General features: G+C 34.0%; 1 protein-coding gene across 6 annotated transcripts in view; it reads left to right on the forward strand.

Annotated features, from left to right (window-relative positions):
• PHF14 (PHD finger protein 14) overlaps positions 1–24567 on the forward strand; it is a gene marked incomplete at its 3' end in the record, with an annotated part of 165152 nt that overhangs the window by 37550 nt on the left and 103035 nt on the right. For all 6 annotated transcript variants that reach the window (XM_084282777.1, XM_084282778.1, XM_084282779.1 and 3 more), the window contains exons 10-14: positions 519–625; positions 1866–1961; positions 3498–3601; positions 5006–5137; positions 14740–14908. In XM_084282777.1, the coding sequence (XP_084138903.1) occupies positions 519–625; positions 1866–1961; positions 3498–3601; positions 5006–5137; positions 14740–14908 (608 nt within the window). The remainder of the gene's footprint in view (positions 1–518; positions 626–1865; positions 1962–3497; positions 3602–5005; positions 5138–14739; positions 14909–24567) is intronic.

Raw genomic sequence — 24567 nt, forward strand, 5'->3', positions numbered from 1 at the left:
CCAAGTTTACTGGCTTTTTTCTTGTATTTCTTTTTTACTAGCCAAACACAAATTACGTTTTCATTTTAGGTCAGGAATATTACTGCACAATCTCTATTTATATAGAAAACTAGTGAGTTTTCTTTTTAAAGAAGCTTCAGAAAATAAAAAATCATTCAAATATACACAGGCAGCCATATCTTTTCTGAGAAGGGAGTAGAAGCTTAAGGAGCTTTGGTATTTTTTTCCCCTCGTATTTTCCTTACTGTGTGGAACGGTGTGTTTTTGACTTTGGGGCTGTCAAGTAGATAGCTAATCAAAGCTCACCATTTAAGTAACTATACTAGGTTGTCGTGTGCAGCAAAAAGTAAACGTTAGGAGTGTTCATTCTACTGAGGCTGTGTAATAAACCTGTAAGTTACAGTTTTGTGTGCTTTTCTGTTATGGTTTTATGCTTTTCATTGCTTTATTTTTTTTTAGTGCTTAAAACTTGGAAATATAGCCAAGCCTAGGAAATAATAAGATTTTCTTTTAAATAGAGAGAAATATGCGCATGATTCAAATCCAGGAGAATATGGCTGAGCAGAGGAATATCAAGGATAAATTAGAAAATGAGCAAGAAAAGCTTCATGTGGAGTATAATAAGGTGAAGAAAAAAAGGATGATAAACCATTGTACTGTTTTAATATTGCTGCTGTTAACTTTGATAGCATTCCACTTTCCAAACAAAATGATTTACAAACAAAGATACATAATTTTCTGTTTTTAAAGAAAATAATAGTTAAAAATTTATTTCTTCTTAAAATGTGGCTATCTGTCCCCCTCCCCATTATACAAGCAGAGTCATCTTCTAAAAAGTCCTACATTGGCTGGACACTGGTTCTTGGACTGACCCCACAGAGAGCTCGAGTGACAGGTTGCAGACAGAGCCCTCTCATGAGTGAACTGAGCCTTAAGGCCCTCCATGTTCTCATTCTACATGTGCATTTCATTTGAAACATTGAGAAAACAGTGTGGTACCCACACCCCCCCCACCTCTGTACCCCAACCCAAAAATCCAATTCATGATTGTACATAAAAGAGCATTTAATGTCTTAATTTAATTTTAATTAATTATTTAATTTTAATTATTATTATTATTTTTTTTAACCTTTAAATACTTTAAAGGGAACATAGAAATACTTTATATTTTGTGACAGGTGACATGTTGCAATTCTTGCTGAATTCAGTAACCTATCCAATGTAGGTGATTAGTGATAACAAAAAATAGTATTGCTATTCACACTTAAACTGTCAGGTATGTGCTTTAAATGAGAACATACATAAATGACATAGCAGGTCCTTGTGCCCAAAGAGATTAAAGGCAAAGGAGATTGGGGAGTGGGAGCTTGTAACCGGATCAATAGGTTGTATATGCTGTGCAGTAAGTAACAATTGCTTCCAGAAGAAAAAAAACAACAACTTTGTTTCTGCTTGCATCCTTTACTAAGTTATAACTCTGTGATAATGGCTGAAAGTTTTTTGATATGGCAATATAGGTCTTTAATTCATTTATATGTTACTTGCTACAGTCTTGCTGCCTAAGTGGCATGAACAACACATGAGACGTTGCAGTATTTTAGTTTTGCTTTCTAATTTTCTATGGAACTGTATTTTTAATGCTGAAATGCTTCAGATCATTTTTGCAAAATGGGTAGCAGCCCAGGATTTCATCTTAAATTGCTGAATGATTGATTGCACTGATCTCAGCTATATTGACATGAGTTCCATTGTTTTTCAATCCCACAATAAAGTAATGCACCCTTGATAGGTAAGAGGTTGAATAAATTTTATTAAATAAACCTTAATATATTTTTTTCTGTTGATTTTTTTCTTTAACTGCTTAGCTTTGTGAGTCCTTGGAAGAGCTACAAAATATGAATGGAAAACTGCGAAATGAAGGGCAAGGCATTTGGGCTCTGCTGGGTAGAATCATTGGACAGGTTGGTTTTATTTTATTTTTATAGTTATAGGCGAACCTTGTTTTCCAAGAATGGGCTTTTTTATTTCTATCTGCCACTTTTGTGGCCAAATGAATTGATGTGATCAGACCCAGGCTTCACTCTGGGGATAATGTTTCCTGATTGAAATACATAGACTTCTGCAAACCACCTACTGGAAATCTGAAGTTTAATTTTGTTGTAATAGTGATCTTGTTTGCAAAATTCGTTCATTCGCTATAACTGATTGTCTTGTCATTTGTAACGAAGCCGAATGTGAAGCACAAGTTAATCCTACCATTTTTCTCTCCATGTTGTCTTTAGTTACTGCAGGCTTCAAATGGTATGGTAACTTAGAGGTTTATATAAGAAGCACTATGATATATTTTTTTAACTGGATAGAGCGGAGTATTTTGGTCAAATGAATATAAGTATCTCGGAGAAGAGAAGATTTGGATTATCTCCTGTTGCCAGTGGTTTTCTCTTTGTTCCCATTGATGGAGAAAAGATGAGATTCTTGCAGTGTTCTTATGTTTTATATCAAAGGTATTAAATGGCAATGGACATTTTAGCTTTCAGAGAGAGATTGAAATGATTTCCTCTTAGAATTTTAAAGAAGATGGAAGAAACTGTTCATCGTGAAAATGCAGTCATACAATTGCATCATAATTTAGTGATGCCTTTTCGTACTGCTGAGTTTGTACTGCTGTTCAGGAAATGAAGCTTACCTTTTTATGCAGTAACAGTTTTTCTATGCTATGTTAGTTTTTCTGGTTGTGCTGGTTAGATTTTTGTCAACCTATCTTCTCTACTTGTGAAGGAAAAATTATTCACATAGTACATCACATCTCCTAGATGAATATTTTTTTTATCCTTTTTAACATGGCTTTGAAAAAAGTATTCACAAATATATTTCCTGGTACAAATACTACCAAAACAACAAAAAAAAAAAAAAAAAATTGAATAGAATTCATTTGCACAGCTTGCATGGCTTTTTTTTCCAGTTGGTTGAACAGATGCAGGCCCACGGGGCTGCTGAGAAATGACTTTGATAGATGGTAGCTGTCTGGGAAGCTAGCGTGCTGCAGATTAGTAGAAATCCAAAGAGAATCTCGTCTGCTTTGTGGAAGGCTTGGTCCAATAAGATAATTTTTCTAATTAACCTATCGAGCACCAATGTAGTAGGGATGTTGGGGGAAAAACAAACTGCCTCAGCATTCTTCTGTCAGTTTTGTGAATTCTGCTTTTCTTATTTCCACCTTCTAGACAAATGTAAATTTGTCCATCCTTCTATTTAAAAGCTTGAAAATGATTTGTAAATGCTAGTATTTCAATGTGTTATTTATTTAATTGAGAAATTATAATATTACCCTAATTTGATCTTGTAATATAAATATATGTAGTTGCTTTTGTCTCTAAAATAGCTGGCTAAGCCATTTCCCACTCAATTTGAGTCCTGTTCTCCATACACTGAGATTAGAATGGTATTCTCTAAAAGTCCCAAGACTCACGTGTACTGCATTTGTTCAAATCCAATAGAAATTGAACATACCTGCAATTTTACGTGCTCCTAAGGAAAGAAAACCAAGTAAAAAGGAAGGAGGAACACAAAAGACATCTACGCTCCCAGCTGTACTTTATAGGCAAGTAATGAAGTCTTGACAAAATAGATAAAATATTTATTAAGTTGCAATTTCAAAAAAGTATTAAGAGAAAATTGTTTGTTTCAATTCTGATTAACAAAATGCTTCAGAGTTGTCATGTTTTACTTCTAAAGGCTAATTTAAGAAATAGTTATTCACATTAGTACACATCACTGAGGTGTTTTTTTTTTTTTCTATCTTGATAGCAGTGCTTTATAAGAACAAAGGTACCTCTTTACATCTGAAATAGAAGTCTTTTGTCACTTTGATATGAAAAATTTTAACTGGTCGCCTTGTGTTTTTGAATGTAATCATCTGTGTTGTTTTTGCAAACAGTGCTGCTGCTGTTTAGTCACAGTGGCTGAGTGCATAAAGCACCTGTCAGATAAGAATATTTACTTTTTGTTCACAGGTTGTCAAATGCTTTGGGAAATCTTGTGTTTTAAGTTTCCCTACTTCTATTTTTTTCCCCAAGAAAATAAAATGTGTTCACTTTGTTATTGCTTCTCCTTTCTGTATGTTATGAAGCTACTGACTGGATTTCAACTAAGCATAATAGTGGACCCCATATCAGGGTCCCAGAGCACGACTGTGCTCTTGAATCTGTTTCTCTTGCCGCCAGCTTAGAAGTGGCAGTCTTTGGCTTATTGATAGATCAGCAGCCAGGCCTCTAGCCACAGCAAATAGGCAGTATCTTGCCCAGCTAGTAGGATAAAAAAAAAAAAAAAAGGAGATTGATTACATAAACAGAAGTTGATTCTAGTGCTCTGAGTGGTGCAAGCTGAAAATACGAGAGTGAGCTGAGAATTTGGCAATTTATACATATGGACAAATAACAGGAGACATACTTTACTAATACTTTTGTATTTAAATCTAGTCATTTAGCTCCTCCCTTTTTATAATAGGATCAATGAACATCTGATCTTTTCGAAATAACTGAACTAAAATGTTAATTCCAGTAAAATAATAATTAAAAAAAGTAACTTTTTATGAGTTGATATATTGCCCAGTGTAGTAATAGTGCAGACCTGTTTCAAGGCACTTGCTTTATTGAAATAGTTATGATTGCTAAGACTGATAGTAGCAATATCATTTTTCTATTTAAGTGTTTGAATGGTAAAGGTAATTTTTTTTTTCCATTTGGCATGGATATGTTTTCTAAAAGTATCAAAAAGTATTGGTCAGAAATCTTTAAAAATTAGTTTGAAGGTGTCTTTAGCTATATTAAGTGCCTTCTATGTTTTAATGTGTATACATACAAACTCCTTAAAAAGTAATTATGTGCTTATGTGAAATTAGTTGCTACATATTTATATCGAAGCTGGGGCATGTGCTGGGATGTATTGTTTATTTTTTGTAACTTCAAATGTAATTATAATGCTTTTCCACTGCCTACATTAAAAGTTGTGGAATTTGCAAGAAGAACCATGACCAACATCTACTGTTACTGTGTGACACTTGCAAACTACATTATCATCTTGGTTGTCTGGATCCACCTCTTACAAGGATGCCAAGGAAGACTAAGAACAGTTATTGGTAAGAATGCAATTTGTGTTTTATCTTGTGCTATCTCTGTACTTAAAGTAGGAAATAAGCATGAGTGGACTTGCAAATTCTAAGAATTTTAGACATTGTTGATACTGAAGCGATACTCACTCTGAAGTGAGTTATTTTATTTTCAGTACTGATGCTTGAAGGTGAAAAGTTGTGTAGTAAAGATTTCTCATTAGCCACTTTATACAAATAGATTATAGCTTTAATTCACTTAGCTTTTGAGTTTATCTGCAATTATTAACAAGGCTGTGTAGTAATGGCAGGAAACCATAGATTTAATTGTGCTTCTGGAAATGAAAGGCATGGTCTTCTGTTTATCTTAGGGCCCAGATATACAACTTTTCTGTCTGCGTTTTTAAGAAAATACTTGTACATAATTAAAAGCATATTTGTTAGTTACTAGATTATTATATTGCAATATAGGAAATCACTCTGGTTTACTTCCGTCTTCTGCAAAAGCGTATGTGTAATTGTACTTAATACAACTTAATTCCATGAATTAAAATTCTTTTCCTGGCAGTGGAGTGTAAAAAGCTAAGCGATACAATGGAGAAATGATGCATAGAGGTGCTGATTTCTAAACTGTCATAAAATTAGTGTGTTGCTGTGTTCTGTAGGTTTCTAAACTGCTCTGAAATGTGCTAGAACTAGTTCCTTAGAAGCAGTTCTTATCTGGCAAGAAGTTAGTATACAGCATCTCCAAGAGTTGTTACGACCTGGTCTAAAAATACATTAAAAGTGTTTTAATCAAGAAAACTGTGCTTCTGTTTTTTTCCATATATCACTTAATTTTTTCCATAAAACTTTCCATAAACATAAAAAGACTACTTAAGTAGTCTTTTTGGATAAATGTGATGATTGATTTTTTTTTTTTTTATTGTAACTTGAGAAAACCTGAATTTATCCCAGTAAATTGAGATTTCCTTTAAAAATTGAAAAGATTTTCACCATCACTAATATACTTCTGAATGTAATTTTCCTATTTTCCTTAGATTATTTAATGTAGTCTGTGATTCTGGACTTCTAATTATTTCAAGGACATTCTTATCCCTTTGGTCAAATTTACCAAGCGGGTTTGTTACGTGGAAGCTTCTTCTTTTTTTCTTAATGTAACCTCTACATTTGCACAGGCTGTTCTTGATTTTTTTCTGCTTTTTAACCCAGTTGAAAAGGCTCACTAAAGCCATCAGTCCAAAAGATGTAAAACTACAGTTCTCAGTAGGTGTTAAAGGCAGAATAGTACAGGTGGTAAATGCTTTTATTTCAAAGTTCTGACATATCTTTGTTGTGAATTTTATGCTTCTGTTATATCTTAGATCACAAACTTAGCTTTTACATCTAATTAGCTAAGGCATATTTTGGAGTCTGAGGTTATGGCAGTCAAATTGATCTGTATTGATTGCATTCTTTTCATCATTTACATGCCTTCATGCATTCCTTTTCAGGATCAGTAGAGAGCATATCTAATGGACCCTTAAATTAAGTTTGAGTTCAGCAGGTTTTTCCCTCCTGCTGTTTTGAATGTATTTCTAATCTTTTGATTAAGCCATGAAGAAAAGTGATTTTTTTTTATACAGGGGGCATGTACTTTTCATATATTTGTATAGGATATAATGGGCACTTAAGCAAAAAGATGAAGTAAGAAAAAGGGTGTTGTGGGAAACTCCTTGAAACGTTAGGCAGGTTGAAATATTTAAAGTGGTTAAAAATGTTGTTTCTCGATTTTTGTTCTACATTACATTCTGTTATCATTACATCATACTGCATTTTGTTTGTCATTACATCATCACTGGTAATCATTTACTCATAATTACTAACTTAAGCATTTACAGGAAGTTTGACAACTAATCAGCTGTCATATGCTTTATTGCTACATATTCATTTAAACTTTGGTTAGTTTAGCATGAGTTTATGCCATATGCTTGGTGTTTCATACTATTTTTGAGGATGCTAAATGATTCAGCTTATGTGTGTGGTGCTATGTGGATTAGCTAATCGTTTTTTCGTTTTGTCCATGCTCATCGCTAAATAGAAATTTACAGTGCAATTTACAAAAGTGGATTTTGAAACTGTTGAAATAAATCCACTATTAAATGTTGGTAACAAAGTCATTAAAATATTTGTCACATTTAATGCTAACTTATTAAAGAAAGTGCACATTATAAGTATTAATCAGAGTATTTCTAAACATCAAAAGTAGGTGGTGATGATAGCAAAGTCATAGTAAGAATTTACCTGGTGAGTAACAGTGCCTCAGAATTTATAAGAAATAGGTTCCAAGTGCTTAACACTAAGAATTTCCCCCTGTTCAGAGGCCTGATAGTTTTCTGCAGGGTAACATCTTGAACATTTTAGAAATGATTTGTTTTTAAGATTAAGTACTTAAGATTATTTAAGATTAAGTGTAAGATTAAATACTAGAATATTCATCTGAATCTTGCATTATCGTAAGCCTTGTCATTCTCTCTGAGAGTGTGTGTGTTTTTATGCTCCCTTCCATTCTAGGTAGAGTGAGAGTATTTTCGTGGTAGAGAATAACCTGAACCAATACAAAGACAATACAGCTGCTAAAAGAGAATACAAAAAAAAAAAAATCGGATTATGAAATACTGGCATTTTTATTAAGGAAATACTTGTCAACTACCAACAGAGACCAGTACTTCCTATTGAAATCACATCTTTGAAAAACGGTGATAACCTGAGGTAGCATATGAAATGCCAGGGACTGAGATTGACCAAAAAAAAGGACTAATAATCATGTTAGTCTTGATGTTTTTTTATTGTTGTTCCTGAAGGCCAAATTATTTTGGTGGTACCGTTGTGGGGATTTGTTTTGGCCAGAGGACAAAATGAATCCTCTGGAGTCCCTGACCAACAGCCCTATAAACACTCATTCCGTATCTGGCTGTTCATTATACTCCTGAGACCACTTACTCAGTACTGAGCCAGACAGTTTTTTTCATCTGGAGTCATTAGATGATGGTATAAAATTAGTCTCTTAAATATAAGCACATGTGCAATACAATATTGCGTATTTCATATATAAAATTTTGGATTTTTTCACTTGCCCTAAGTAAAGGATGTTTGGGTAGTTGCAAATAGCAAATTTTCAGTAGCGTTATTCCCTGGCAAATATTCTTTGAAGCTCTTTGAAAAATTGTTTTTGGTGCGTACATACTGTCTTTTTATTTCCTCTTTTTTTCTCCTCTTCCAGTATACCAGTCAACACACGTTATTCGTTCAAATTTCCAGAGCATAGCTGTCATCTGAAAACTATGGTCCATGTTTCTCAAGTTCAGAGTGGTTTAATTCTTTGCTGAAATTTGATGAGGTGATTTATCACAGCATATGTCTACTAGAGATATTTTCTCCTAATTAGACTGATATCTAATAACTGAACAGTTTTCCCTTTCAAAGTGAGGGCAGAACTGTTTTCTTAAAGCATACTGAGTGCTGTTCCTCAAGCACAGAGAATTGAAATTTACCTTTTTCACATTAAACACTGGGTGCTGAAGATATTAATTTCTTCCAAATCCTCTGTCTGTTGGCCAGTTTTGACTATAAGAATGGCTATCTTGTTCGGACTGAGTATTGTATTTTTGACTTCCGTATTGTCATCTTATAAGCCACTCTGAAAGTATGTAGCATAGGGCAGTTAAGGCAGTCTAATTGGCAGTCTGATTGTTCTATAATGTGATATTAGAACAAGACCTCACTTTTTCATAATATTTATAGTAATGTTATCTATTAAATGTTTAAAATACTTTCATATGTTTTGTCTGCTTTTCTGTCTAATATAGCAAAGATTTTTTTTGCTTCAGTATTAAAACCAGGTTTGTATAAAGCTTACCAGTGTGTTGGATTTGAGGTCTGTTTGTGAGATCTTCAACTTTGTGACATTTCGATTATAAAGGGATGGTGTTCAATTTTCTTCAGTTTTCTCATCATTTCACAAATTGCTACGTGCCAGACCTGTCATTAGGTAAAGCACATTAGATTCTTTGATGTATATAAAGCTGTAGCACAAAGAAACATCGTAATGTCATTGTTTGCACTAATTCTTTTGGAGAAGTAACAGGGTTCTCTCTCTTCTGGTTTCATTTCTACATCACCTAAATAATAAATTAATAAATCCAAATTGTCCCTCTCCTGTTTGTATTATCAGTGTAGGTCTTTATAAATTCCTAAATTTCTGGGTTAAAATATATTTTTGTGCAACTGTTTTATAAAACTTCTTAAGTAGAAAACACTCTTTGGTCTTTGAGTGCCTACCAAAGAAAAGCCCCATTTTAGGTTCACACATTTCTTGAAGCTGCCCCTGCTCAAAAATAAATTCACTACTGGTTATTTAGACAATGAAGAAACATTTGCATCATGCAGGTACACAAAAAGTGGTGTTTCAGTGTTAGTCTGGACCATTAATCATTTATGAAAATTTAATAATGTGTGCTCCTGTTCATTTGCTTCTCCTGTCTTTTGCTAGTGAGTTCGGAAGATCCATTTACTGTGAGATGGGGAGGTGTTTCTTGTACCACAGGTCTTTATACTAAGTAGTAGGCAGGTGTTAGATTGAAAATGTGATGACAAAAACATGCTGCTACTTATCTTCTGCAGTTTATTGTTAGTGCTTGATCAAAGGCCTTTTCTACAATTAAAAAGTTTTTAATCATTACTGAGACTTCTTCATGGATCAAATGTTTCCACTAATTTTTAGCAGACACATCATCAGTTATCAGACATGGATCTTTACCTGCTTCTGGTAGTTGTTAGGCGTCTTTTCCACTGATTTTTTTCTTCAGAAAGGGTTCATGTTAGAGAAACCGAGTTTGAGTGTGAGTCTCAGAATGCTTTGTGGTGTAAAAAGTAACATTCATTATCTGAATCGTGTAGCACAGAGTTATGATTGTTATGATTGTTACAATAGTACCATGGTAGCATTATCCTTCTTGATGAAGGGATTTATTTTTTTGTATGACAAATACACAACTAGATAGATGGATAGGTCTGAAGATTTAGGTAATACCATTTCTCATTGAACCAAAGAGGTGTTGCAGTGCTTTCATTTCAATCTGGTTTTTGTTCTTGTCTTTCAAAAGCAGAAGACTTCTTCTTTCTTTAGTTATTTTCGAATAAATGGAAGCAAGAAAGAAGCATTATGATCAACATGAAAGCTCCCTCAACAATGATCATCTAAGTAAAGTCTAGGGTCGTGCTTCTGTTGAGTAGACTTTTCTTGTTGAAAATGTTTCTTTTGGCTGTCAGGTCTATTTTATCATGTTTACTTGATATCCAGTAATGCAAAGAATTTTACCTTTTTCATGCTTCTTTTTGTTTGTTTTTTAACCTACATCTGAAACATAGGAAAATGCACAAGAGCATGACTTAATAGCAAGAAATTGGTAATATGTCCAAAACATCATATTCAGTTATGGTCTCCCATTTTCCGCAAGGGGCAAATCTATTTTAACATTTTAATCTGTATCAGGAGTGTGTGTTTGGAGTAAATCCTTTTCACACTTGCTGCTTTTTGGTTCACATTGTGGATCATGGAGCATGGTAACAGCATTCCTTTCAGATGAGTCCAGAAGATCACATTCAATTATTGATTTCTCCGAAGCTGGATTATGCAAATCCAGAGTAAAAGCAAACCAAAATTTGCGTACAGAAATTGAATCTTCAGCACTGTTTTTCCTATTAATTTACTGGTGCTGCATGGCAATGCTTTCTGATTAAGATGTAGTTGTAGATTGTCTGAACAGATGGAAAAATGACCTGTTGTGATAGGTTTCTCTATTCATTGCCTGTCCTTGAAGAGATGAACTAAAATGAACATGACTTCAGCACTGCCAGAGAAGGAATAGAAGTCCTGTGTCTGCTCTCTATAAATATATTGGAATTAAACAGCAGAATGGGAAAAAGGGTACTTTAAATTCAAGAACCATGTTGAAATAAACCATAATAGGAGCTGAAAGTTAGGAGATTGTTTCTAAGTCAGAGGAGTGTATTTCTGTAATAGGTTTTCTGTGGGTCCCATGGGAGCTAACAACCAAACAACTCTATAGCTGAAGCTTGACTGCTCTATAAAGGGTTGATAAGATGTGGTTGCCTGTGATAGTAGAGACTATTCCAGTAAATCAAGAGGTTCCTTGTAAATTCATGTTTGTAGCTTTCGTTTTTTTTTTTTTTTTTTTTTTTTTTTTAACCTCATCTTCGGTATATTTGTAAGGTTTTATTCTCTGTGTTTACTCCCCTGTCCCCCAATGTATTGTGGTTTTGCAGCTTTGTTTTTTGTAGATATTACTATTTTCTGAATTTGATTGCTGTGACAGTTACATGACCTGTTTGCAGAGCAAGCTTGGGCATAGAAATAGAATTTCAGAAACTTGCAGGCAGCATCTTTTCTCCTGGATGAAGTGTTTCTCTTCCTTTCTAACATAAAAATTACAATAATTTATTTATTTATGTTTAAATGGTGCCCTAGTGAAACTGAAGTACTTTACAGGTCTCCATAGCTTTCTGTAAAACTGCCTGAGTTTATGTAGGGGAAAGATGCATCTTTCTCTTTCACTAGCCCAGAACTAAAGAGTGGGAATCCTAGGTGCAGGGTGGCACATCCAAGAGATGGGGTTCCCAACTCCAAACATTTTTTGTAAGTTCATGCCACTATTTTTTGTCTTACAAAAACTTCAGTTTTATGCAGCACTTTAATTGTAGAATGCTTATTTTTAATTTTTATGTATAGTGCAAGTTTTTACCATAATAATAGAAAGGAAGAAACTTCGTCCAAATTGCTCATCACAGTATTCTGGGAACACGTTTGCAGCTATTTTTTACACCTGCATAAGCATATCATAATAAATACTTTGTCTCCTTTCCACTGGAGAAATTAATGATGTGACCAATGCTGCAGTGTTATGAAGGGCAAAGGTCTGTGACACTTAAGCAGAAACGCTCCTTGGAGTTTTGACTTGGACTACTTAAAGGCAATGGGACATATGCAGCTGAACAAAACTACAAAAAGTAACCTTTAGCTAAGTAAAAAAAAAAAAATAATTGAGGGAATGCTGTTATCTCTAAAGTTTTCTTCTCCCCTTAGATCACTAGAGAGCTTTCTTCTATAAACTTAGAGTAATAGAAGGTAATACCACTTAGGTTTGTGAGCTTCTGTTTAGTTGTTTAAGTTTGTCTATTTGTGTATGTTTATCCACACAAATTTCTATAAATATATAACTCAAAAAAGTAGCGTTTTGGAAAAGTTATTCTACTTTATAATTTATTATTGGTTTTATTTTTACTAGCTTTTTCTCAGTATTTTTATTGGACTTATTATTAGCATACCAAAGAGGCCTAGAAATGTTAACAGCACGGTGTGTGTAGAGAACAGAGGTCTGTAGAGAGGAAGAAGAATATTAATTGCATGTTATATTCTTGAATGCTGGCCTACTGTTTGCAAAGCATAAAAGCTGTATAAACTGACTTCCTTGTGTTCTGGCTACTGATGAAGTCTCCATACAGTGTTATCTTCCCTGCAGTCTGCCTCGTAGTACTTCTGCTTTTCTAGATCAGCAAATACCACCAGCACTGCTCTGTGTCCTATTTGCAGTGGGCTCAAGTGCTTTAGAGATAAGAAGTGATTAATCTTTATAACATTATAACACACCAACAATTATCTTACTTTTACATATGGAGAAATTAAAGCAGAAAGGTGTTGACTTAGCCAAGGTCACACTGATAACAGTTACTCAATCTGGAATTGGATCCCCCTGTATTTTTGTTGTCAGCCACCGGATTGTCTAGTGGGCTCTGAAAACTGCCATTATCTGCAGGTAGAGCCAGAGGAGATCTGAGACTATACTGCTTGGATGAATTTGGAAAAATTAGAAAAACTGGAAAAGCATGGAAAGCTCTGTGGTTGTGTTTTTTTTGTTTTGTTTTTAATAAAGAATAACAACAACAACCAAACAAAAAACACAGCATAAATTTTGTTTCCTATTGGAATAGGCAATATAACCATTATTTCACTTCTTAAAATACCAACAGAAACAAAAGAACTTATGGAATCATACATCAGAACAAGCCTTTGTTAGAAACAGGATTAAAAGATGTTTTCTGTTGTACTTGTGGTTCTCTTCTCTTGAGTTGAAGAGGAGTTGGAATTTGGATTAAGGGCAATATATGTCTGCTCAGCGATGCCTTTTCAAAAATAAAACCATGACTATTAGGTTTTTAAAATCAAATGAGTTAATATTATATTAGCCCTTACTGAAGCTCATAGGAGCAAAAGTGTTTCTGGTGAACATTATATATATAATATAATATAATATATATATATATATATATATATATATATATATGTATAATATTATATATACGTATACATACATATATTTTATATGTAAACATATAAAAATATTTATACATATTTATATGTAAACATATAAAAAAGAAATCAGCTCATACACAAAGCACATGACTGTGCTTTTGGTTAGATCTGGGAGGCACACACTGTCTTGTCTCAAGGATGTATTAACTACAAATAACCAAATATATATATTTTATGTCTCCTTCCAAAGCGAATTTGCAACTTCATTTAGGTAATGGTTAATGTATGTGTCTGTTTTAATGCCAATTAATAGCAGAATATGCATTTTTATTTTTTAGTTGATATTATAAAAAAGAACATTTAAAAAACATGAAAATAGTGATGAACTGGAATTTGTTCGAAAGGATTTATAGTTTGCTGAACTGAAAATTTTATGTGAGGAAAAAATGCAGTCTTTATCAGTGGGTATCATTTTTAAGCTTTTATATTTGAAGTTTTTAGTTAACATCTGCATTTATGACTTTGCACAAGATGAGTATTTTCTGCAAATGAGAACACAACTTGATGATTTCCCATCTTGTTAATTGTATCATGGACGTTGTTAGTAGCCTTCCCTTAGAGTCTGTATACTTTGGAAGCTTGATTGCGATTTGTGCTTTTTCAGAAACTCAACAGGCATTTTTTTCAACTAAATGTTCAATGATTGGTAATATACACCTACAAGTTCTACATCTTTGTCTCAGCTATTTTTTTGTTTCAAAACTGTATCCCTTAGGAAATAGATTTTAAAATTGATTTTCATAATAGACATTTCTTCCAAATCCCTGCTACTAAAGACCGCTCTCATCAGAGTGAATTCAGTAGTGTGTCATTGTAAAGATTAAACTGCAGCAGCAGTTTCAATAATGAATAGATTACAGATCAGTGGACACGATTAAAAAAAAAAAAAGGGGGATGTGGTAGGATATGAATAGTGAAATAGGAAGCATCTTTCTTGAAGATTAAATCCTGCTTTCAAAATCTTGGTTTTCAAAGTTTAAATACTGTCAGCAAAAAAAAAACAACCCACAGCAACAGAAAAAGTCTTGCTGTTTTCCTGCATAGTTGTTTAATCATTTCGGAGATTCCTTTAGATACTGTTGTGTTTACTGACTTTAATTGATTTATTTCCAACCCAAACGCTTTTTTTTGCTGCTTCAGAAACATTTCTTTTTGTGCTTTTGTGACTGCAGTTTTAAATAGGAAATCTTTCACTTTGCAGGCAGTGCTCAGAGTGTGACCAGGCAGGTAGCAGTGACATGGAAGCTGATATTGCTATGGAAACCTTACCAGATGGGACCAAAAGATCACGGAGACAGATTAAGGAGCCAGTGAAATTTGTTCCTCAGGATGTGCCACCAGAACCGAAGAAAATACCAATCAGAAACACGGTAAATGATGGTTGAGTTGTTGTTACGCAGTTTGTATTCATAGTGGTTTTGTTTAAAATGACTTAATTTTGGACATTTTGAATTGTTTAGTGTTTTATTACTTGTATTACATACGCAATTTTGCTAAAGTAAATAATAATCTGGGATACATAGTTCTGTACGGAAGAGCTGTGCAAGCTTTTCCTTTCACCTAGGTCACTAAGTCCTCTGTTAATGGCAGGAAAAAAATGAAAGTTCACTTTGTAATTAAACTAATAATTTACAGCTATTCTTCACCATAATGGCATGGGGACATTGTTCTGGTACATTCAGATTTAAATATATTGAATTGCCAATTGCAATTCTAAGGTGACAATTTATTTCCTTATGTACAAATAACCTACTGAATGACCGCACGTTTTGTGAGTCTTGTTATTTCAGGATATAGGAGTTATTTCAGGATTTCAGATATAACACCCTTCTATTTTACCTCCTAGTTTTACTAGTTGTATATTTTTCCAATTTTTCTGGTGGTGTGGGGTTTTTGCCCTCTTCTTTTTTCTTTTTTTTTGGGTAGTGGTGGTGGTTTTTTTAGAAGAGCTCTTGCTTCTTGTACTAACTATTTATTTATTTATTTATTTATTTATTAATTGAGAGTAAAATTTTGTATTAATCTGTGTTTCATTGTTTTTCTGATGCAATAATGCTTAAAAACTTTGTTCTCTTACTCACAAAACAAGATTTTTCATGCGTTCATGTATTTCACCTACAAAATATACATGAATGTATCAATGGATGTTTCAGTACAATTTAGGAAATGAATAATGTTCCCATGACCCTTTGATCATTTGTAGTAATTATATGTAAACTGTGGTTTGTCTTCCAAAATACTACCCAGTATTAGAAAATGCCTAAACCCACTCATGTTAGGGTTAGACATAGTTCATCTCTCATGTAGTTAATTAGATGGGTGAGAACTACATTTTCCCCTGAAGCCTTTTTCAACTTCTTACGCTTGTACTAGCAGATAGACCATACTTGCCTCTTCTGCATATACACTGATGGAATTAAACAGGTTTTTTCCTTAAATGTTTAGTTTAAATAAATTTCAATATATTTGCAGTATTTGGGCTGCAGTGCTGATTTATGTCAGCTTCCTTGTCCTGGTTTGTAACTGAAAAGAGCTTTAAGAATGGTTCAAGCCAAAACAATTAGTTTAGCTCAAAACATTAGGAGTGTGAGTAATTCAAAATTAATTTTTGTGAATAACTGAGAGCCTATAGGAGAGAAACTCCCGCTTTCACCTTTTTTTCTCATTGAGGGGAAGCACAGGTTCCTAAAGCTGTCTGGGTAGGTTAAACTGACTGTGGATACGTCATTGTTCATGCAGAAAAGAGACTTACCTGGTGTTACTGTTTAACTCTCTTCATCTCTTTTTTTTTTTTTTTTTTTTTTTTTTCCTTCTTTCTCTTTCCCCTTTCTACATCTACACCTTTCTACAGCTAGTATACAGCTAGTAGGGGATAGGGATCCATGATTATGGGAAATAGAACCAAAAGCATTGAAGAAAAGACATAGTAAGAATAAATAGGCGATGTAAGGCATAGTACAGAAATCCATAGGAAGGCAAGGTTTATTTCTTATGCTGCTCCTGCGATACCTGCCAGTTTTCTTTTGCGCTAAATGGAGAGAAGGCTGTCTGGTTGTTCTGAAGCAATCCACTCACTGCTACACTGTGTTGTGTCATAGCTGCTGCACTGGTGAGCTGACATCTCCCCTGGTAGAGCACCTATCTACACATACGGTGGTATGTCTCACGTAGAGATTAAATTTACTTTCAGTGGACTGATACGTTGGCAAATGCAGCATTACACAGTGGAAGATTTATGGCTACTGGTCTAATAAAGACTTTGTTCTTCTGCTTGAATTTTTAGGATGTCTTTCAAGTTCTCTTCAGGTCTTGGCTTTTCTACAAAACCAAATTTGCAAGAGAATGTCTGTGGTGTCCTGTTAGCAGGTTATAAAGTTATCTCTGATAACCTCTTTATCTCGGATCATTTAGCTTTCCTATAGCACTGACTATGATTGGTGGTGGTTGTTTTTTTTCTCCACTCCCCTCTGTCTTCAGCTTAACTATGGAAGAGGAGGTTCACACCTGTGACACCATGCTGGTTTCTTTTTCTAAACTAGGCTTTATTACCTCTTGGTTTTGGTACACCTAGGTTGTATAACAGAACGAAAAGTACCAACCTCTGAAGACTTGTTAGACACTTGGTAGCTGTGTGGGATTCCTTAACACCTTATTTGTTCTGAACAAATGAAAGACTTTTTATAATTCATTAGCTCTGGGGCTGACTGTGTGTTTGAGGGGAAAAAAAGTCTGACCTTCAGACAACTTGTCATATAAAGTTTAGTTGTATCCAGTTATGGAAAAAACATCTCAGTGGTGCATTTCAATAGTGATGACCAATTTGGTCTGTCCTTTCTGCACTCACTGTGCAGATAATTCAAAATAATTTAAAATAAGGAAGAAAAAACCAAATCATTTAAAAACAGTTACTTCAGTGCTCTCCTAACTATGTGCTTTGGGCCTGTGAACATGTTTTATTCAATTCAGTTTTGTTTTGCAAGAAATTGGCAAACCCACTTACCTAACAGCGTAATCAGCCTTGCTTACAGTTACAATCAACAAGTGCAATTATAAGACTGTTGAATTGTGTATTTGTTGCTCTTAAGTAAATTTCCATTTGTTTTGCATAGATTTATCTTCAGTTACAGATACAAATGCAACTGAGAATTATTTTTTTTTCCCATGTACCTAAGAGAACAGAATGCATTTTACTTGTTTGGATCTCACTGTAGTGGTTCATCGTAGTTAACTCTGTCTTTGTAGACAGAAACTGTGGGTAAGCCTTTAACTTGATAAAGTTGGATTAGGTGTTACTGATGACAACAATAGCTGGTATGTAAGAATTTTACATAATTAATACAAATACAAATGGTTAACTAAGCCTGTATGCTATCTGTGCAGAAACACTATGTTAACTTCTACTTTCAGAATTAATAGTTTGCTATTAGTTTGTCTTGCAGCTCATATTTGTTAACATTGATTTCAAACATGATACAAGATACACTTTTTCATGTAATTTTTTTTACCTTATTCATAGTGTTTTTTTCCCTCGTTTCCATCAGACTGTGAAGATACCATTTTAAAAATATTAATAATTATACCTTTATTTCTCATCCAATCTAATTATGACTGTGTACTTGAATCCTGCAAAGATATTTTCTCTATTTTTGTAATTCATCAAAGCTCCTGCATTCAGCCATGTTGTGGATTTTCTTTTCCAGTGGTAAATTATTTTTAAGAGAAAAGTAGAAATGTGTTTTTCCACTTTTTTTCTGCCTACTAGTTTCATTTTCTTTTGTGTTATTGTAAACATTTTAATAAGCTATCTAATTTTAACGTCTGTAACTCAAACAACTTCTTTTCCTTCATTTTTGTTTGTGAACTTAGCAGTGGTTTTTTTCAGGGCTTGCTCATTTTAAATCTCTTAATTACCGAGTCTTACATCTGCTTCAAGATACTTTTTGCAGAGTTTTAGAATGGATTGCTGTGCGTTGTTTTGAATTAGATTCCTTTTCTTCATATCTTCAGTCTGCTTGTGCATAAACTTGGCTTATAACTTATTGCTGGGTTGGGAAGAGCTGTGAGTAAAACTCCTTTTCGAACCAACTGAGGGGGAAGTAGAGACTCCAATGAAAATTCAAGTTTTCTACTAGGACTACATTGTTCAAATCTTGATTCAGGCTAATGTGAACAGTCATACCTGAACAGTGATGGCCAGAAACCAGTGGCAATTGGAGAGTGTACAGCTTCTAAGTGATATTGGAGACTAAACTTCCCCCTAGAATTTGGAAGTGAGAGAGAAGTATGACTGAAGCAAGCTATTCAGAGTCAGGACTGTGCTTCTCCCTTGTACAGGTCTCTATGTCAGGGCAGTATTTTGTGCCAAAATGCTGTATACGTTTTTTAAAACAACCCCATGAATGCTCTCTAATATTTTACTTTCTTAGCTTTCAAATGTTTTGGGGTATTTATGTCAAAGGATATTTATATCAAGAAGAGAAACAGTTTCAACAAAAACAAGGCAACAGTGAGAAAGTCTTTCTCAGAAAGTCGTCAAGCCTTGGAAAGGGTTGCCCAGGGAGGTGGTGGAGTCACTGTCCCTGGGGGTGTTTAAGGAAAGGTTGGACGTGGTATTTAGGGACGTGGTTTAGTGGGTGACATTGGTAGTAGGGGGATGGTTGGACTGGATCATCTTGGAGGGCTTTTCCAACCTTAGTGATTCTGTGATTCTATCAAAATGCAGCTATTTGGACTGCATTGTTTTGGAGAGGGTGCCTAGCATATAGTATGTGAAAGCACAACTGAAGTTTACAAGAACATGTTTCTGACTTTAACCTTGCTAAAAAGATTGTTTAAGATTATGCCTAAATGCACAAAGTTAAATGTATCAGAATTCTACTCGGAATCAAAGTCTAAACGAATGATGAATGTAAATAGATTAGATGTTAGGTCTTTATTGTATAAGAGCTGTATTTGTGGACAGAATTGAATGCATTGTTTATGCTTATGCAATTCAAGCCATATTTAGTAACCTTGGTAATCTTTTGAACGACTTTCTGGATTTCAGTGTATAACTTCTCACACTAGCTGTATTTAAAATCTATAGTCTTTGTAATTTCAATTTCATACTTGTGTAAGCTTCACAAATCATTATTGCTGGTGCTAGTTAATTTCAGAGAAGCAATATCTAATTTGCATAAATCAGTTGCTGTCTAAATGCTTTTTAAAAATACTGGTTAAAAATCTGAAGACATGTTTTAACATTAGCTCTCAGAACCTACCATTTCTCCCTTTACTGCAAAGGTTCATGAAGTATGCTTTACCTACTTTATATAGTGTCCTCCGGTGGTGTGAAGGAGTTTCTGTAAGAAAGGTCGCAAGCATATGTCTTCTAAAGTGAGATTGTGTGGCTGGGGCAGCTGGATGCTGTGAGGTGATAGGGGATGATTTTTCTTGTAATTCTGGGGTACTCTTACTTCATATAGTTGTGTGTGTGTGTAAAATTCCATCTTCGGTTCCTTTTTATTGGAAAGGAAATGTCTGCCCATTGTTATAAGAGGGAAGAGGTCTTTTTTTTCTTTTTCTTTTTCTTTTTTTTTTTTTTTTAAACTATGTTTTTTTTTAAAAAACCATAGTTTTTTTTTTTTTTTAAAAAAAAAAAAAGGGATTTTGGGCACCAAATAGTTGAGGGATTTAAATAAAACCTTCTTCTGATACCAAACTTATTTTCGTAAAAACTGAAAATCTGATTTTTTTTTTTCTATAATGACATTGTATAAAATCCAGACCAACAGACAGTGATTTTTCTGTTAAGCAGAAAAAGAAGTCTGTGTTTGTGGGGAAAAAAGTAGTTTATTTGCCAACAGTGTGCTGTTTGTTCTTTAGAACATGGAAGAAAACAAATCTGTGCCTGAGGGGCTATGGTCTAAGTAGATTAGTTTAAAGAAGAAAAAAGAACACTGACAAAGCACCTACTAACTGTATTCAGCAAAGGGAATTGTTGTGTATTTTGCTTTTGTTTTACAAATAAATACTATTATTTAGAATAAATTAATATTTCTTCCTTTTGTTTGAAATAGAAAAAGGAAGTGATTATTTTCTTTTTCTTACCATGTATATTAAAAGATAAAGAGGATTGTTATCTTCTATTTAATTGAAGTATTTCCATGCAAGTGGTTTCCAAACACCTATTGTGTAACTTAATTATGTGATGTCATAGATACAGGTTTTGAATAAGGGATGGCTACTGAAGGAAAACCAGAAAATCAGTTCCAGTTTGATTGTTCAGGGCTCCAAGACAGCAAATAATTTTAAAACATTTATCTATATTTATCAGTCATCATATTAATTAACATTGTCAGTGATTGGTCAACTTATTTAAATTTGATTAGAATTCTAAATGAGCGCCTGTAAGACCTTTTAAAACAACTCTGATAACATTATTTTTGACATATTCAACTTAAAAAATAAAATTGCTGTCAGCTGAACATTAGCAGTCTAGAAAAATAATCAGGACTTCCTCAGCTTCCTGAAACTTAAAGTATTTATAATAAAAAATGTTGTAAATTACCCTTTTTCCCCTCAATGCTAAATGTAAAAGTTCAGGTGAATCTATACCAGCGCATAGAAACTATGTCTATTAGCCTGCCAAATACATGGATACTTGACTGTTACTTCGATAGTATTGGGCTATTTATTTGAGTTTGAGGTCACATTTAGAAAGGAAGAAACTAAGATAAATGCAGCTCTTCCACAATGCTTGAAGTGAATTTGAAATAGTCAGAGTTGGGGTGGGGGAAGAATTGGTGGTGAGTTTTTTGTTTTTATTTTATATTTTTAAGAAAACACAACAAAAAAATCCACAGGTCACTTCTTTTTATTATAGCAAAGACTTGAAGAAATGAATGTATTCCCAATGACATTTGAATGATATAAACATTGATAATCTCTGTAAGTAAAGATAAGTAGCATATCTATCAATTCTGCAGATCAGTGCATTTAAGTTCATTTTCCCAGAAGAGCATCACTTATTTTAGCAACATCTGCAAATTTGCTTTTTTTTTGACAGGCTTTTTTGTCCTCCCCCCTCTCCTTAAGTTCTTCAAATAAAAAGGGATATAAATCAATCTCAAATTCCGTGTTTACATTTAATTCTTAGAAACCATAGTTTTGAAGTTAATTACCAGTTTCACATTGATAGTGTAGCTTGACAGCATAAAGTAAGGAATGTTGCAAAATTTTTGCTTTCCCACAAGAATGAAAATTGGAGAAAAAAAAAAAAAGGGGGTGGAGGGTATAAGTCTCTGTAATTAATCTTCATGGTTGACTTGTTTCTCTTTTTAATCATATTTTGATTTACTGCCATTTCTTTTTGTCTGGCAGCTCCCTTTTTGCTACTGCCAGCTTTCTGGAAAATTAAATAATTATTCCAGAGATATATTTTGATGAGTACTGAAATGTACCATTTAAGGTATTCACTTTGATCTGTGTTGAGCGAGTGTGCCATCTGGTGTCTACATCAGCTGTCCGTACCTTTATTTAAAATAATTTCATGCCTGTGTGATGCCATCAATAGATTTATTTTTTTTCCTTTAAACAAGACAAATAAATGGATTTTTCTGTAACTGTCTGATTGTAACTTTTCCATTGGCAAAGGATATTTTTAACATTGAACTCTTCAAGAAGATTGGGTGACTTTATGGATTAAAAATTATCTTGGCAAACATGGTCATGATTTGTGTTTAGCAGGAGAGACATGACATAGCTGTGCAGTTCCAACCTGTTTTTTCCTCAGGCTTTTGAAAACTTTTAGTTTGATTTATTCACATTCTTGATAGTTAACACTGTAATTTCATCAAGATACTTCTTTTGGGAAGTATTGGAAGTTTTCCCAGTTCTTTGTTCTGAAAACCTAGTCACGGAGTTTATAAAACTCAGCACTGTTTTCTAATCGGTGTAGTGCAGTGTATTTGATACAGTGCTACTACTCATTGAAGCATCATCAATGATCAGTGATACATCCAAATATACTATGCTTACTAACAGCCCTGTAGACATATTTCAGTAAGTTTGTTTTAAGTAATCTTTGGAGGCTTGTATATATGATTTCCAAATAAAAACCTTGAAGATAAAGAGACCCAGTATTACCATGCTTTTTTATTAGCCAATATAGAGTTTATAGAGTGTTATTAGTCAATGTAGAGTTCAAAATGTTTTGTTTTAGTGTTCTACTCAGTTTGTTACATATCAGTCATCTTCTGTTTTATGGTAATGAAGTGACTCCTTGCCATGGACTTTTCTTTTGGAATGATTCCATAGCATTCTAATATTTATCTCCTTGTGTAGAGGAAGAAGTGGTGGTATAAATTTTTGTCCTCCATGTGTATTTCAGTGAATTTCAATATTTAACAAGAGGATGTGTTTGTGATCTTTGGGGATTGCCTCCCCCCTTTTGGACAGTTCTGATTACTGTTGGTTTTCCTTCTCTTCGAGGGAGAGCTGACAAAGCAGACCTGCTCCAGGAGAACATTTTCCCTTCTGCTGCTGGTCTTGGATAAGCTGGCTTAAAGCATGCCTCTTACAAAGGAATGAGGGATAATGATGCAGTTTGCTGACAGCCATGGTGGTTTTGGGTCATGTGTGCACCACAGAATAGAATCCTAGAATCCTGAATCCAGAATAGAAACCTGCATCCTAGAACCTTATGAATGTCTTTCATTTGTTTCATGTATTGAATTTATTTTTCTGAGAATATTCAAAATTGTGCAGTCAATGCATTACTTAATCTTCTTGTTTTATATGTTCTGTGTCATTGTCACTTTGCTACTGAGTTGCTTATAAACTAAGGGCCTTATCTGAATGTGAAATTTAGCCATTCATTTCTAGCTTTTGCAAGTCCTGAATGGAGATGCCCAGTTAAGTGTTCCCTGAAACTTTGTGTTCTTTTGGCGTGAAAATCTGATCCTGTTGTTGATCACATTTTCCCATAACATTTATAATTCTATTATGGACATTTTTTTTAAACTGTCTGATTTTATGTTTTCAGTACAATACTTTCTTCCATGGATTGAAATCATGTTATTCCTGCTCCTCTACTGATTTCTTGTCCAATGTAATACCTTCCAAACATGTCCCCCTAGTTCTGAATCACTCACACAGCTGATCCACATCATGTTGGATCATTCCTTCCTTCATCATTCATTTAGTATGGCAGTATTCTGTTTTTATATGTATAGCCATTTATGTCCTTTTCTGAATTTCCTAAGCTGATGTGTGAGTTCCAAACCACAACAGTAGGCTGCTGCATACAACAGATGGATGTGTTTGTGACACAAAACACGGTGGCTGAACAAAACCCATTTTGTATCCTTCTTTCCTTTGCCTATGGTGCTATATGCCCTAGTTCTCCTAATTTCATCCTTTTTTTAGAGGCACTCCCTAACATTCTGCATCTGTGTTTTATTACTTATATTATTAAGATCCTATTTATTTTTCTGCATGTTTTAATAACTGTCAGTTTAGATAATTACAGATTAGATCAGAGAGGGGCAAATAAATGTTGTTTGTTTTACTTTTCTTTCTTTTCTAGCGTGATAGCTATTTGTATGTGGCGTCAATCACTGTTTCCTTGTAGGTAGTCTTATAATGTTTTGTGTGAATTTTTAAGAAATTAGAGAGGCAAGAGGCAATTGTTCTTTTTTGTCTCCCCCAAATTTAGAATGCAAAATCAGAAATTAATGAAATAACTCAGAAGAGTGGTCTGTGCCTTGCTGTGAGATGTTTCTCAGACTTCTGTATATGACAGGCTTTGAAGTAAAAGACTAAAAGAGATGTTGTTGATGTTTGGGCTTCATCTCCCCCAGACTGTTGTTTCTGAGGGAGAGTGTTAAGACTGCTGTGAAGGCTAAATACTGGTAAAGAAGGATAAAAGAAGGATAAAAGAAGGATAGCTTGCTTTCCACTAGATGATTCCATTGAACCAAATAGCTCAGCCTCTTTACCTGAGAAACATCATTTGATTGGAATTTAAGATTTTAATTAGAAGTTGTTT

The sequence above is a fragment of the Netta rufina genome (genome assembly GCF_964035555.1).
Source record: "Netta rufina genome assembly, chromosome: 2".
Taxonomy (NCBI): domain Eukaryota; kingdom Metazoa; phylum Chordata; class Aves; order Anseriformes; family Anatidae; genus Netta; species Netta rufina.